The sequence below is a fragment of the Ictalurus punctatus genome, unplaced genomic scaffold (genome assembly GCF_001660625.3).
Source record: "Ictalurus punctatus breed USDA103 unplaced genomic scaffold, Coco_2.0 Super-Scaffold_100, whole genome shotgun sequence".
NCBI lineage: Eukaryota > Metazoa > Chordata > Actinopteri > Siluriformes > Ictaluridae > Ictalurus > Ictalurus punctatus.
Genome location: NW_026521086.1, coordinates 2019065 through 2035782, shown reverse-complemented (window position 1 = coordinate 2035782; position 16718 = coordinate 2019065). Strand labels below are relative to the sequence as shown.

General features: G+C 41.2%; 1 protein-coding gene across 1 annotated transcript in view; it reads right to left on the bottom strand.

Moving 5' to 3' along the window:
- Positions 1-11689, bottom strand: part of LOC128629623 (NLR family CARD domain-containing protein 3) — a 16875-nt gene extending 5186 nt beyond the window's left edge. Inside the window, exons 1-8 of the mRNA XM_053678370.1 lie at positions 11644-11689; positions 11364-11485; positions 10789-10905; positions 10353-10407; positions 9907-10114; positions 7887-9622; positions 5766-5939; positions 1274-1447 (exon numbers count right to left, since the gene is read on the bottom strand). Of these exons, the coding sequence (XP_053534345.1) occupies positions 8589-9622; positions 9907-10114; positions 10353-10407; positions 10789-10838 (1347 nt within the window). The 5' untranslated portion in view covers positions 10839-10905; positions 11364-11485; positions 11644-11689 and the 3' untranslated portion in view covers positions 1274-1447; positions 5766-5939; positions 7887-8588. The remainder of the gene's footprint in view (positions 1-1273; positions 1448-5765; positions 5940-7886; positions 9623-9906; positions 10115-10352; positions 10408-10788; positions 10906-11363; positions 11486-11643) is intronic.
- Between the last annotated feature and the right edge of the window lie 5029 nt (positions 11690-16718).

Genomic DNA, 16718 nt, shown 5'->3' with positions numbered 1-16718 from the left:
AGTATCTCCTGTGTGTGTGTGTGTGTGTGTGTTTGTGTGTGTGTGTACCTCAGTATCTCCTGTGTGTGTGTGTGTGTGTGTGTACCTCAGTATCTCCTGTGTGTGTGTGTGTGTGTGTACCTCAGTATCTCCTGTGTGTGTGTGTGTGTACCTCAGTATCTCCAGTGTACTGTGTGTGTGTGTGTGTGTGTACCTCAGTATCTCCTGTGTGTGTGTGTGTGTGTGTGTGTGTGTGTACCTCAGTATCTCCAGTGTACTGTGTGTGTGTGTGTGTGTGTGTGTGTACCTCAGTATCTCCTGTGTGTGTGTGTGTGTGTGTGTGTGTGTACCTCAGTATCTCCAGTGTACTGTGTGTGTGTGTGTGTGTGTACCTCAGTATCTCCTGTGTGTGTGTGTGTGTGTGTGTGTGTACCTCAGTATCTCCAGTGTACTGTGTGTGTGTGTGTGTGTGTACCTCAGTATCTCCTGTGTGTGTGTGTGTGTGTGTGTGTGTGTGTGTACCTCAGTATCTCCTGTGTGTGTGTGTGTGTGTGTGTGTGTACCTCAGTATCTCCTGTGTGTGTGTGTGTGTACCTCAGTATCTCCTGTGTGTGTGTGTGTGTGTGTGTGTGTGTGTGTGTGTACCTCAGTATCTCCTGTGTGTGTGTGTGTGTGTGTGTGTGTGTACCTCAGTATCTCCTGTGTGTGTGTGTGTGTGTACCTCAGTATCTCCTGTGTGTGTGTGTGTGTGTGTGTGTACCTCAGTATCTCCTGTGTGTGTGTGTGTGTGTGTGTGTGTACCTCAGTATCTCCTGTGTGTGTGTGTGTGTACCTCAGTATCTCCTGTGTGTGTGTGTGTGTGTGTGTGTGTGTACCTCAGTATCTCCTGTGTGTGTGTGTGTGTGTGTGTGTGTGTGTGTGTGTGTGTGTGTGTGTACCTCAGTATCTCCAGTGTACTGTGCGTGTGTGTGTGTGTGTGTACCTCAGTATCTCCTGTGTGTGTGTGTGTGTGTGTGTGTGTGTGTGTGTGTGTGTGTGTGTGTACCTCAGTATCTCCTGTGTGTGTGTGTATGTGTGTGTGTGTGTGTGTGTGTGTGTACCTCAGTATCTCCTGTGTGTCTGTGTGTGTGTGTGTGTACCTCAGTATCTCCAGTGTACTGTGTGTGTGTGTGTGTGTGTGTGTGTGTGTGTGTGTGTGTGTGTCTGTGTACCTCAGTATCTCCTGTGTGTGTGTGTGTGTGTGTGTGTGTACCTCAGTATCTCCAGTGTACTGTGTGTGTGTGTGTGTGTGTACCTCAGTATCTCCAGTGTACTGTGTGAATTCTCCAGTCCAGCAGAGAGCTACTTCACTCCTGAATCCTGCAGGTTATTGTGACTCAGGTCCAGTTCTCTCAGACTGGAGGAGTTTGATCTGAGAACTGAGGACAGAACTCTACAGCTTTCCTCTGTCAGATTACACCAACATGGTCTGGAAGAGAAATTATGAAATATCAGAACACTGACCTCAAACACACACACAGCCATAATACACTCACTCTTTACCATGTAACAGAAATGTGAGTGTGTTTCTCTCTCACACAGAAATTAGAGAACAGGACACCACGTCAGCATTATTATTATTATTATTATTATTATTATTATTATTATTACTGTTATCATTATTGCTGGCTCAAATTTAGCCTATTACCCCAAAACACTTAAAATTCAACATAGAAGCAAATACTCACATCTACCTCTGAACCCAGTTGGAGATAGAAAAAAAGACACCAGCCGTGAGTGAGAAGAAGCAAGGGTCCAGATTTATTGTTCCGTTCCACCACACGAGATCCACACCGAAGAGAATTCTCAGAAGTGATCTGACACCCTGAGCTTGAGCTCCAGTATTTATACTGTATTTACACAGTAAATAACCAATATGTTTCAAAAAGACTATGATATCAATACCAATAGGGTTAAAAAAGAGCTAATCTACATTACTATTATGTTCTAAAAACGGCTATTCAACTTACCATTAGCTCAAAAAACAGGGCTTTTAAATTTACCATTAGCTTCAAAAGTGGAGAGACAAAACAACGAGTGACCTTGGTCTCACTATTATCTCGCATGGGGGGGGGGGGGGGGGGGGCAGCTTGACTCAGCTACCCTTATAAATGCCTCCTCATGGTTTTCTCTTAAAATTAAGGCCTTCCTTGTGAGAAAGAATCTTCACCATCTGAAGTATGAGTAAGTTACTTTTTCCTGTATTTCTAGTCTATAATTTATTTTCATATATGCTCTATATCTCTATTTTATATATAGTTATACTGCTTGAAAAATGGTTTAATGTACTTCCTACTTCATAATATCATTATATTACCCTTCTATTGTCCTACATATCCTACTATTCTGTTTTTTTATAAAGAATTTTCTATTATTATACGATATTAATAATAATAGAGCTGGTAATAGAGCTCTGTATAGAGCTGCCCGTGCCAACCTGAAAGGTGGTATTAAGGAAACTAAGGCGGCCTATAAGAGGGGCATAGAGTCCCACCTGTCCAGAAAAAATAAACGGGAGGTGTGGCAAGGCATACAGAACATCACGAACTACAGAGAACGTGAGGCGACAACAGGAGACCTGAGTGCGATGCTGGCAGAAGAGCTAAATTGCTTCTTTGCTCGCTTTGAAACATCACAACAACAGCACTCATCTGCTCCAGCCCCACCTCCACCCTCATCTGGCCCCCGTACCAGTCCAGCCCTGCCTCCATTCCTTTCTGGTTCCTGCACCACTCTACTTACTGTGAGGGAACACGATGTTAGACGGATGTTTCTGGCAGTGAACCCCAGGAAGGCTGCTGGCCCAGACGGTGTACCTGGTAAGGTGCTCAGATCATGTGCCCACCAGCTTGCCCACATCTTTACCAGAATTTTCAATCTCTCCCTGGCCCAAGCAGTCATCCCGGCCTGCCTAAAATCAGACATAATCATCCCAGTGCCAAAGAAGTCGCCCACCACTAGCCTGAATGATTATCGTCCTGTGGCCCTCACTCCAGTTATCAAGAAGGGCTTTGAGAGATTGGTTCTTCAGCACATGAAGGACTACCTCCCCCCAGATTTCGATCCTTTTCAATTCGCTTATCGTGCGAACAGATCCACAGAGGATGCTATCGCCATAGCTGTCCACTACGTGTTGAGACATCTAGAGCAGCAACAGAGCTACGTCCGGATGCTTTTTGTGGATTACTGTTCGGCTTTTAATACAATAATTCCTGACATTCTCATCACCAAATTGGTCACCCTTGGCCTCCCCCACCTCACGTGTGCCTGGATAAAGGACTTTCTCACCAACCGGTCCCAGACAGTGAGACCCGGACCCCACCTCTCCTCCACTCGCACGTTGAGCACAGGTTCTCCACAGGGCTGTGTGTTGAGCCCCCTCCTGTACTGTCTCTACACATACGACTGTAGACCAGTCCACAACAATAATCTTATCAAGTTTGCTGACGACACCACAGTGGTCGGACTCATCTCAAAAGGAGATGAGGCAGCCTACAGAGAGGAGGTCCTAAACTTGGCAGCCTGGTGTTCAAAGAACAATCTGACTCTAAACACCAAGAAAACCAAGGAACTCATTGTAGACTTCAGAAAACACAACACTGAGCTGGCCGCCCTTTTCATTAATGGTGAGTGTGTGGAGAGGGTCCACACCGTCCGGTTTCTTGGCATCCTTATCTCTGCAAACATCTCCTGGACGGACATCACAGCGGTTATCAAGAAGGCTCAAACGTGGCTACACTTCCTGAGGGTTCTCAGGAAGTACAATCTGGACTCCAATCTGCTGCTGATCTTCTACCGCTCATCCGTCGAGAGCCTGCTGACATACTGTATCACGGTGTGGTAGAGTAGCTGCACCGCAGCAGACAGGAAGAGGCTTCAGAGAGTAGTAAGAGCAGCACAGAAGATCATTGGCTGCCCTCTCCCCTCCCTGATGGATATTTACACCTACCGTTGCCTCAGCAGAGGAAAAACCCATCATTAAGGACAGTTCTCACCCTGGCTTTGATCTGTTCAATCTGTTGCCCTCAGGGAGATGTTACAAGTGCATCAAAACAAGCACTAGTAGATTTAAGAATAGTTTCTTCCCGAAAGCTATTACCATTATAAACACATACATGTACTGAGTTCACAGCATATGTATATAGTGTCTCAAAACTGTGAATTTCATAGTACCTCCCCCATCCACCCCAATATCTTGTTTATCTTGTTTATTTATCTATTTATTCTTCTTGTTTATTGAATGTACATGTGTGCACGGAACAAAAAGGAGTGGCTCTTAATTTCATTGTACATTTGTATAGTGACAATAAAAGGCATTCATTCATTCATATTACCCTTATAATATCTTAATACTCCTTTTTATTATTCTTATAAAGTTATAATGGGGTGTGTGTGTGTGTGTTAGCACTCCTCAGCTCTTATACTTCTTTTTGACTCTTCGACTAATAAACCATAGTGTAGTACTCTTAAAGATCTCTAAAGTGTGAATCCAATTCGTCAATAACCGCTTAATACCGCTTCTGTGTGTCTACGTGCCCATTGTCATTCCTTCTTCTCCCCTTTACTGGATCTGGTTCTGGATCTCGATCTGGACACTCATTATCAGCTTGTGCATCTCACTGCTGATATCATGGTGCTACTTAACTTTCTTTGCAGCACCCCCTCTATAAATGGAAATGCGGGGTCCCCCCCCCTCTCCGATACAGAATCTGCTCCGTGAACATGTGTATTGACGCCTCTACCCAGCCAGAACCCCCCGCCAGCTTTCAGTCTGAGGAAGATGTCACCTTCTCTGACCTGGGCCCCGACCATTCTTCCCTCTTCTCACCTGTCAGTCCGCCCCATTCTCAGTGGTCCTCTCACTTCACCTTCGCTGACTATCCCATGTCCCCAGGACGCACCCCCCCCCCCACACCGCTCTCCTCAAGATTATGCACCCACCAGTCCTGTGAATTATCAATAAAATTACATATTACTCATACTAAGTCTCCCTCATGTTTATTTCATGTCATTTTTATCCACAACATTATTATTATTATTATTATTATTATTATTATTATTATTATTATTATTATTATTATTATTATTATTATTATTATTTAAATTAAAACAGAAGGGTTTTTGTTTGAATAAATGCTTTATAATAATTGAAACCATTTTTAAGGGAAGTACAAGGGAGTGTTTGTGTGTGAGACAGAGTAGGTGTGTTTGTGTGGGTGTGTGTGTGAGAGAGTATGTGTGTGTGTGTGTGTGTGTGTGTGTGTGTGTGTGTGTGTATGTGTGCATGTACCTCAGTATCTCCAGTGACAGTGTGTGTGTGTGTGTGTGTGTGTGTGTGTGTGTGTGTATATATCTCCAGTGTACAGTGTGTGTGTGTGTGTGTGTGTGTGTGTATCTCCAGTGTACAGTGTGTGTGTGTGTGTGTGTGTGTGTATCTCCAGTGTACAGTGTGTGTGTGTGTGTGTGTGTGTGTGTATCTCCAGTGTACAGTGTGTGTGTGTGTGTGTGTGTGTGTGTGTGTGTGTATCTCCAGTGTACAGTGTGTGTGTGTGTGTGTGTGTGTGTATCTCCAGTGTACAGTGTGTGTGTGTGTGTGTGTATCTCCAGTGTACAGTGTGTGTGTGTGTGTGTGTATCTCCAGTGTACAGTGTGTGTGTGTGTGTGTGTGTGTGTGTGTGTGTATCTCCAGTGTACAGTGTGTGTGTGTGTGTGTGTGTGTGTGTGTGTGTGTGTGTGTGTGTGTGTACCTCAGTATCTCCAGTGTACAGTGTGGATTCTCCAGTCCAGCAGAGAGCAGCTTCACTCCTGAATCCTGCAGGTTATTGTGACTCAGGTTCAGTTCTCTCACTCTGGAGGAGTTTGATCAGAGAACTGAGGACAGAACTCTACAGCTTTCCTCTGTCAGATCACACCAACACAGACTGGAAGAGAAATGATGAAATATCAGAACACTGATCTCAAACACACACACAGCCATAATACACTTACTCTTTACCATGTAACAGAAATGTGAGTGTGTTTCTCTCACACACACAAATCAGAGGACAGGACACCACATCAGCATTACTATTATTATTATTATTATTATTATTATTATTATTATTATTATTATTATTATTATTGAAATGAAATCAGAAGGGTTTTCGTTTGAATAATGGAAACCATTTTTAAGGGACGTACATGTAAAAAAGTCTGTGTGTGTGTGAGAGTCTGTGTGTGTGTGTGTGAGTGTGTGTGAGAGAGACAGAGAGAGTGTGTGTGTGTGTGAGTGAGTGTGTGTGTGTGAGAGAGTGTGTGGAGTAAATTGACGAGTAACTGGAAATCCGTCTCACACAGTGCATGCATTATTTATTTGTTTGTTTGTTTGTTTGTTTGTTTATGGTAAATATTCACACATTTTTTGTTAGAGATTAAAGTTGTAAACAGGACGCATCCCTTGATCTGCACAGAGGGATTATGATATTTTTGCTAACTGGAAATCCGTCCTCGAGGACAATCCTCTTTCATCCTGTAAACTAATCCCACACCAGATCCAATCTAAAGAGAAAGTCTGATCGGTCCAAACCAAACAAGGTCGGTGTGAAAGTGAAAAAGCACAGAAGAGTTTTAATCAAGTTCTGTTGTAAGTGTGTAGTGAGCTAGAAGACATCTATGTGTTACTGAACATCAGGTGTTTTTCTGTATCTCTGTATGTCCTGTCTAACCTGAGTTAGAAGAACCGTGTGTTTTGTCTAAAGCAGCTTTATTCTGGCAATAAATGAGCAATTAGACATTCACCAGAACTGTGTTTCCAATCAAGGCCCTTTAAGCTTCAATACCAGTGTCACAATAACAGATCAGACTTCCAGAATGAAGTGTACCAGGCTGGGACTAAAGTCAGAAAGTCATTAAGGCATAAGGGTGAATTTTGGGACAAGGTAAAAATCCTGTCCTGATGAAACCTTTCAGAAAATTCAACGCAAGGCGCATGCGCTGCAAAAAATGACCTTGTCCCAATAAAACCATAAGAAAATCCAACTAACAACGCATGCACCACAAATGTAATGTATCATATAGATATGAATAATTCATTACGGCGATGGAGATTGGTTTGTTTTCAGAAAGAAGAGGTTAATGCCCCGACTAGGGATAATTTAACTGCTTCAGAAAAGTATATAAAGACGTGTGTGTGTGTGTGTGTGTGTTTAATTCAGACTTTCTGCAGACTGTCTCACTTTGTTGTTTCAATAAAGTTTGATGACCTTTGGCATCTACAAACCCTCTGTCTCTGAAGTCTTTAACTTAGGTTGGAAAGATTGTTTTCCACGACACTCTCACATGTGTCCCTCAGTGCAGATTGGGCGGTGTGATACGCTGATACACATCATAGGACCAGAAAATAGAATAATCAATCATGTCTATGGATAGATATTTTCCTAGATCCTCTATATCACCAATGTCACATGTTGTATTCATATTGTTCCCATGGTGACAGTGTTCTGTTTTTCTTCTTCTCGTTTGTGAAGTTCTGTTCAATGTAACTTTCAAATGAAAGGAGAAAAGAAAAAGTGCCTTTCACTGGTGATTAGATCACAAATTGATCAAAAAGCAGTGATGAATACATGCAGTTATTCTGTAGAGATCATTTCTTCATCAGTTTTAGAGAAAAGGTAATAAATGGTGATAGAAGGTTTTGTCCACATGGCCCCGCCCTCAGTGCAGACGTAACGTGTTGGTGTAAAGAGTGAAACTCTTCTTTAACAGTACCAGAGGTTTGTTTAAAGATGATTAGAGTAATTATTAACCAGCATTAATCCAAACAGTGCAGTTCAGTGTTACATTAAAATCATAAACCATGCAGTAATACATTTATAAATAAAAATACTCACACAGCTCTTCTGGAGGCTTTGACCACTGGCAGCAGCTTCAGAAGACATTCCTCTGATCGGTCATATTTACTCAAATTAAACTCATCCAGCTCCTGATCTGAGTTCAGTAACACAAACACCAGAGCTGACCACTGAGCAGGAGAGAGTATGGTTCCCCTGAGACGACTGTAACCTCCTCTGTTCAGGTAAGTCTGTACTTCCTGCACTAGAGAATGATCATTCAGTTCATTCAGACAGTGGAACAGATTGATGGATTTCTCTGGAGATGGATTCTCCCTGATCTTCTCCTTGATGTACTCGACTGTTTCCTGTTTGCTGTGAGAGCTGCTTCCTGTCTGTGGCATTAACCCTCGTAAGAGAGTCTGATTGGACTCCAGTGAGAGACCCAGAAGGAAACGGAGGAACAGGTCCAGGTGTCCATTCTCACTCTGTAAGGCCTTGTCCACTGCACTCTTGAGGAGATCAGACATGTTTGACTTGTTGAGAAGATCAGACAGATTAATGGTTGGTTGTTCTGTTACATTTCTGCTGATGAAGGAGAGAAATGTGTATAAAGCAGCCAGAAACTCCTGAACACTCAGATGTACAAAGCTGAACACCTTCCCCAGGTGAAGCCCAAACTCCTCTCTGAAGATTTGGATACACACTCCTGAGTACACTGACACTTCTCTCACATCAATGCCACACTCTCTCAGGTCTTCCTCATAGAAGATCAGTTTTCCTTTCTCCAGCTGTTGGAAAGCCAGTTTTCCCAGTGCCAGGATACTCTCTCTGGTCTCTTTGGTCCTTGTGTTTGATCTGAAAGATCAGGAAGTGTGTGAACATTTGAGTCAGAGTCTTGGGGATCTCTCCACTCTCTGCTTCACCCAACATTCTCTCTAGAACAGTGGCTGAGATCCAGCAGAAGACTGGGATGTGGCACATGATGTAGAGGCTTCTTGAAGACGTCATGTGTAAGATGATTTTATCAGCCAGGCTCTGATCACTGATCCTCTTCCTGAAGTACTCCTCTTTCTGAGGATCACTGAACCCTCGTACCTCTGTTACCTTTTCTGCACACTCAGGAGGGATCTGATTGGCTGCTCCTGGTCGAGAGGTTATCCAGAGGAGAGCAGAGAAAAGCAGATTCCCCTTGATGAGGTTCGTCAGCAGCACATCCACTGAGGCTGACTCTGTCACATCACACAATCTCTCATTCTTCTGGAAATTTAGAGGAAGTCGACACTCATCCAGACCATCAAAGATCAACAGCACTTTGTAGGAGTCTATTAATTCTAGTTTTCTCATTTCAGGGAAAAAGTGATGAAGAAGATCCATCAGACTGAGATGTTTCTGCTTCATCAGATTCAGCTCTCTAAAGGGAAGTGGAAACATGAAGGTGACGTCCTGATTTGCTTTTCCTTCAGCCCAGTCCAGAATGAACTTCTGCACCGAGACTGTTTTTCCAATTCCAGCAACCCCTTTCGTCAGCACACTTCTGATGGACTTGTCTTTAAAGAGATCATTACATTTGATGGGTGTCTCCTGTGCTGCTGGTCTCCTGGACGCTGTCTCAATCTGTCTCACCTCATGTTCATTATTGACGTCTCCACTCCAACCCTCTGTGATGTAGAGCTCTGTATAGATCTCATTCAGAAGTGCTGAGCTTCCATGCTGTGAGATTCCTTCATTAATTCTTTTAAACTTCTCTCTCAGGCTGGATTTCAGCTTTGTCTGATACACAGAGGCCACAGACTCTAATAAACAAAGTAATAAGATGTTTTAATGTAAAATCACTGAACACAGGATTAAATGTAAAATTGAAATGCTGCTGTTCATTCCTGATTCATGTAGTAAATATTCCTGAAGGAACAGGACCATTGTACAGAGTCACCACAAGCTGGACCACGAACAGAACAGAAAAGCAGCAGATGTACATGATACTAAACTCAAACTTCAAACTAAAAGTGTTCCTATCTAAAACTATTTCCTTTCTCTAAAGTGGACCTGATGGAATAAAGCCATGACTCAGAGCTCTTACTGTTGTGCAGTGTGTTAGCGAGATCTGTGTGGTTCATGTTCTTCAGGATGTGCAGTGTGATCTTCAGCGCTACCTCTCTGACACTGTGCAGATCCTCCTCATCCTCCACCTCCCTCTCAGTGCATGCTGGGTAATCTGGACTCAGGAGCTTCCTAAATGTCTTCAGCTCATTCTTTATCAGAGTGATGACTTTGTGTTCCAGCTCCTGCTTAGAAACACACAGGAACACATCTAAATATTATAATGTTACACACTTAGAGATGCTTTTATTTTGTGAAAAGAATAAAAGTCTCTTTCTATTACCACAGTTACAGCTGAAATTCTGTCCAATTACCCATAATGCTGCTGCACATTATTAAATCTGTAAATTGTCATGATCTTAAATAAAAAAAAAAAAACCTGCAACATATTCACACACAAGTTACACACATTAAAAAGACACACACCTTGAATATGGAGTCCAACTGATTTCTGCTGAGGTTTGATTTCTTCTGTTGTGGTCTGTGAAGAAATAAAACACATGATGTAATATAGACTATATGTATTCATAGCTGCACAACACACACTAATAAATACAGAGACAGATATATAACACTATCCTCTTAACACAATACACTGATTTCAGGATTTCTCACTGACACTAACATGTTTATGAATAAAATAGTCATCTAGTCATTAATGTCCCAGGTGTAAATGTTGCTGTGTAGCACCACAGACCCTCCAGCTCAGGGACTGCAGGCTGAACTGAACTCTTAAAGCAGTTTTCCTCACTGCCAGTCTGAGAGCTGCAGCACTGCACAGTTTAGTGTTTTACTGCTTCAGAATGAGACCAGTGAGTTTGATCAGGTGGAACATTGCTGTAAAACACCTCACTGTACTGACCTCACATCAGGAGAACTGGCTCCGTCTCTGAAGGTAAGTGGTTGCTCCATTGATCAGTCACTCTTCATGGACACACAGCTGGGTTCTGGTGAGTCTGATCTCTTTCCCTCCTTCATTCTAGAATTAAACAGAAATATCAGCAATAATTAATACTCTGCTGTCTCAGCACTGTTACACAATGTGTTCATCATTAAACACCAATAATTCCATCTTTTTAATTCAGCTCCAGTCTGCACACTTATTCAAACAGGAGACACACCTCATACCTCAGGAATTACACTGATGTCAGGAGTCCCAATCACAGATAACTGACTCAGCTGGGTCTTAAAGCCTGTAGAGTTCACTGACTCAAAGCTACGCTGCTCTTCTCCTCCACATTACACAGTCCTTTTTACTCTTCTCTCAGTGAATGATTTCTCTAAACTGTTCTTAGATCAGATCAGTGATATATTCACTGCTATTAAACACCTTAAACCAAAGTCTAGTTCCTCTGTTAACTAGTGAGTGTTTAGAGATACAGATCTGTTCCATGAGACGGTGTGTGTTTATTGCTGGTGAATGGAAAAGTAACTCACCTCTCGTCTCTCTTTAAGTCCTGTTCTCCAGACACACTCATGTTGGAGGTCATGTCTCCTTCTCCAGATTACAGCAGGACACATGTTTACTTCACTGCAACATCGGCGTGTTAAATCAAACCCTGTATCAGCACAGAGTTCACTTACAGGAAATAGTCACTGTATCAAGTCATAAAACAACCTGTGTACATTCAAACTTCAGTACAAACCCACAATACTATTCTGCTTCTGGTGTACATCAGTGTGTTTATATATTATAGCTTTAGATGTAGATACTCACTGTGTTTTTACTTTTGAAATGGTGTATTTTCTTCTCCACACTAAATGGAGACTGACTTTCACTTTCACTTTCACTGTCTACCTGTTTATTCTGGGGGGGGGGGGGGGGGGGGGCAGTGAGGTAGGGTAATAAATACACACACACACACACACACACACACACACACACACACAGAGAGAAAGAGAGATATGGTTTGTTATCATACAGCTTTCTGATCCATCGAGCACAGGCCTGTAAATACTGAAAGTATAAGCCTGAAAACGCTGCAAATACGGAGAACAGAATTAAAAGTCTGGTAAAATCTACATCACACACATTATCATTTCATTACCTTCATTTATTATCTCATGACTTCATTCAGCTGTGCACAAACAACTGTCAGAGCTCTATACAAATATATAAACTAAAATAAAATAATAGGAGCTAGAAACACTCAGCAGATCATTAGATAAAGAAGCAGAACTCATACACTGAGTAAGTTTACTTAAATATTTGCAGAAATGTATTTTTTCTGGTTTTCCCCTTAATGAGAGCGAGTATCCTGATATTAGTGAGGATTGGTATGTAAGTAGTTTTTGTGTGAATAATGAATGTTACTCAGAATAAAAGTGATGATGGAGAGTAAGTTAAACACATTGGTCAGACGAGTAACTAACCCAGTGTTTCCCAATCGAGGTTCCGTCTGATGAGAGCAGGGGTGTGTGTAAAAATCCTTCAAACATTTTCTAAAATGATCAAATGTGTAGAAAACATTTAATATAGATGAGAAATATCTGATGTCTGAAATAATAACACAGACACAGAAATAATAAGACAGATACACACTCATAACAATAATAATAATAAATTATATAATAATAATAATAATCATATAAAACCCAATAAACCGTGACATTATCACTTGTCTCATTACAACAACACACAGCTATAAATATGAGAACATGTATAAAACTGAACTAAACAACCTCAATTTATTTTATTCATTCTATTAGATTTTTATTAAACATGGACCTCCACTTTCATTAAATAGACTTATTATTTATTGTAGGCTCATTTTGTAAATGTTAACAATTACTGTAGACATCAAAAAGTCGAGCTTCCTGCAGATGTCATTTCTCACATTTACAAAACCAGGTGATTATTATATTCTCCCATCAGTGTAAATATCTCTTTATGTATAGAGAGAAAAGAAAGATATTACAGAATGATCACTCTGTATGTTCACCATCAGTGTAAATATCTCTTTATGTATAGAGAGAAAAGAAAGATATTACAGAATGATCACTCTGGATGTTCACCATCAGTGTAAAGGTCTCTGCGTATAAAGACAGCAGAATGAGGTGTAATCACTGTGTCTGATGGTGTAGTGTAGTGACTGTGTTTATTTGTGAAGATACTGATGAATGAAAACATGGTGCACCCCAAAAAACTTTCAGTTTTGGCTTTATTATCTCAGCAGTATGTACAAAGCAAATCCAAATCACTATTTTAAAAACCTTTCCATGAATTTTGTGCCATCTGGCTCTCTCTATGGTACTTTCCGGCAAGAGTCGCCTCCAAGTCATTCATTTCCGGATCCGGCGCCATGCAGACCGCCATGAGAAATGAAGCCTCACGCACTCAACACGCTCGACCACACACTCCGCAATGACATCATTTTTGCCGGACATGTCGAGTATAAACCAGGCTTAACGCTGTCTAGCATCAGTGTTTGTGTAGGCTGCACAAATTTTTTGAAAATATTCAAAGGGTGCCGTGACTGAAAAAAGGTAGGGAAACGCTGCTCTAAAAAAATCATAGAAACATGCACTTCCTAAACTGGGCCACATGATGGCAGTCACGATCCATCCAGAGCAATGGATGAAATCTCCATGCTTCCATCCATCTATTCTCTGTACCGCTTATTCTACACAGGTCACGGGGAGCCTGGAGCCTATCCCAGGGGATTCAGGCATGAGGCAGGGGACACCCTGGACATGGTGCCAACCCATTGCAGGGCACAATCTCACACTTTGGACAATATAGAGATGCCAACCAGCCCACAACACATGCCTTTTGACTGGGGAGAAAACCGGAGTACGTGGAGGAAACAAAGCATGCGGAGAACATGGAGGCGAGAATCAAACCAACAGCCCCGTAGGTGTGAGGTGAACGTGCTGAGCACTTTCCACTGTGCCCCCTGAATGAAATATGAGTTTCATCAATAATTATCCTAAAGGGGAAAAAGGAGAGAGATATTAATATTAATATGGCTAAATACTACAAACATATAAACACCATTATTAAAAGATAAATTACAGAATACCGCTTCTGGGAAATTGCCGTTCCCGAGTTTGGCCACAGGAGGGCAGTCATGCTCCATCCAGCACAACACACAACGCCGCCTAAAACAGAGGTAGGTTTTGGGTATTTTACACAAACAGAGCTCATCAGCATTATTACTGTTTATTGTATTATTTTGACATAAAAATAATACATTGTGGGCAGTGGTGGCTCAACGGTTAATGCTCTGTATAAGCCCCAGTGCTGCCACTGTTGAGGCCTTGAGCAAGGCCCTTAACCCTCTCTGCTCCAGGGTCACCGAATCACAGCTGACCCTGTACTCTGACCCCAACTTCCTAACAAGCTGGGAAGAGAATTTCACTGTGCTGTAATGTATAATTGACAAATAAAGGTTTCCACTTCTATCTTCTGACCATTATAATTATTAATTAACCATTTATTATGGTGTTGTTGTTTTTTTTTATGCACCCATGGTGGAAACATTTCCTCTTTGGGGAAATTTCTATCTATATTCTGCTTAATTGATAGAAACCCAAAAAGTACAAATTCCAGTCACGCTAGTATTGCTTTGTTGGTCATTTGATGCAGATTCACATAATTTATTCCGGGGCACCACCAAAAATGATGCTACTGAACTTCTACAGACTTGAGGAAGTATGTGATTGCAGCTGAAGAAAAAATAGGAAGCATTTGCCAAATTTGATACTGAACGAACTCTGGAATTTCTTACTTTTGTTGCTTCAGGACAAGATTCAAGAGGACAAGTGCTGGCTCAAATTTAGCCTATTACCCAAAAACACTTAAAATTCAACTTAGAAGCCAATACTCACATCTACCTCTGAGCCCAGTTGGAGATAGAAAAAAAACACCAGCCGTGAGTGAGAAGAAGCAAGGGTCCAGCTTTATTGGTTCCGTTCCACTACACGAGATCCACACCGATGAGAATTCTCAGAAGTGATCTGATACCCTGAGCTTAAGCTCCAGTATTTATACTGTACTTACACAGTAAATAACCCATATGTTTCAAGAAGACTATGATATCACTACCAATAGGGTTAAAAAAGAGCTCATCTACATTACTCTTATGTTCCAGAAAAGGGCCATTCCACTTACACATAGAATCAAAACCAGGGGTTTTCAAATTACACATAAAATCAAAACCAAGGGATTTCCAATAACCCAGAAAATCAAAACCAAGGGATTTCTAATAACCCAGAGAATCAAAACCAAGGGATTTGAATAACCCATAAAATCAAAAGTGGAGAGACAAAACAATCTAGAGTGACCTCGGTCTTACTATTATCTCACGGGGGGGCAGCTTGACTCAGCCACCTTTATAAATGGCTCCTCATGGTTCTCTCTTAAAATTAAGGCCTTCCTTGCGAGCCTGCATTTCTAGTTTATAATTTATTTTCATATTTGCTCTATATCTCTATTTTATATATAGATATACTGCTTGAAAAACGGTTTACTGTATTTCCTACTTCATAATATCATCATATCATTATATTACTCTTCTACTGTCCTACATATCCTATTATTCTGTTTTTTATAAAGAGTATATATATTATTATTATAAGATAGTACCCTTATAATATCTTAATATTCCTTTTTATTATTCTTATAAAGTTATAGTAGTATGTGAGAGAGAGAGAGAGTAGAGAACCCTAACCCTAACCCTAACCCAAACACTAACCCTAAAAATAAGTGGATGTCGAAGATCTCAAAGAAGAATAACTTTATTACAGCGTGGCAGTGACAAAGTACATGAAGCACTTTGAGAGTCAAAGTGAACGCCGAATAATATCAATACAGACATTTATACTGTTTCAAACCAGGTTTTCTGTATGTAATGTAAATTAAGGATAGCATTTGATTCGAGCACTTTCTCTTCTCACAGTACGGATGTTACAGGTGTGACCCCAAATGGTGAGGTGAAAGGATTATCGAGACAAATGTCTTTCTGAATGCTAATTACGGCCACATAGCCCTTTTGTCCAGGGATGGTTCTTGATGTCCCACTGCTGCTCTCGTGCTATAACTGTGTGAATGTCACTTTAGGTGATATTATACACATATTTCTGAGACCCAGATAAATTGTCCCTTTGATTTCTTCTGATTGTGGATACGATACAAAATATCATGCTGCAGTCTTACAGGTGGAATCAACACTGGAGTTTCACCACATCTGTACAGTAACATGTTGTCCTGTGCATCATGCTCGGCAAACAGACCGTCTACAATAGTTTGTCGGTTGCTCTTCGGTCCGATTGCTTCTGTCACTGAAGGGTCACTCTGAGTGCTTTTCAGGCCTACCGGTTCTCTAATGTTGTTAGCTGCAATTGATTTTAGCCCTGTGACACCTGAAAATGTTATTCCTTCCACAGCAGCTTTCTTTGCTAGCTCATCAATTATTAAATTACAATCAGCATGTTTGGTCTGAGGACAGGCCCAATTAGGGTTAATGATGGAGAAAGGCAAGGTCTATTAAGAGACAGATGTATAGACGATGACGATTGTTTACATAAAATAAAATCGGAACTAAGGCAATTAAATGACGAATGGTTTTTAAAAGTGCAATTACAGGTGGATATTGACACAAACTATACAGGAAACCACAAAAAGTTATAAAAGAGCTAAAGAGCAGGAGAGCTGATAGAACTAGATTAGAGACAATTTGGGCAATATTGTTAATAACAAGAAAGATAAGAGATATCATAAGAAAAAGATGTCAAGCAGCCTCAAGTAAAATAAACAAACAGATTTTTTTAACGACGTGCTCACCATTAAGA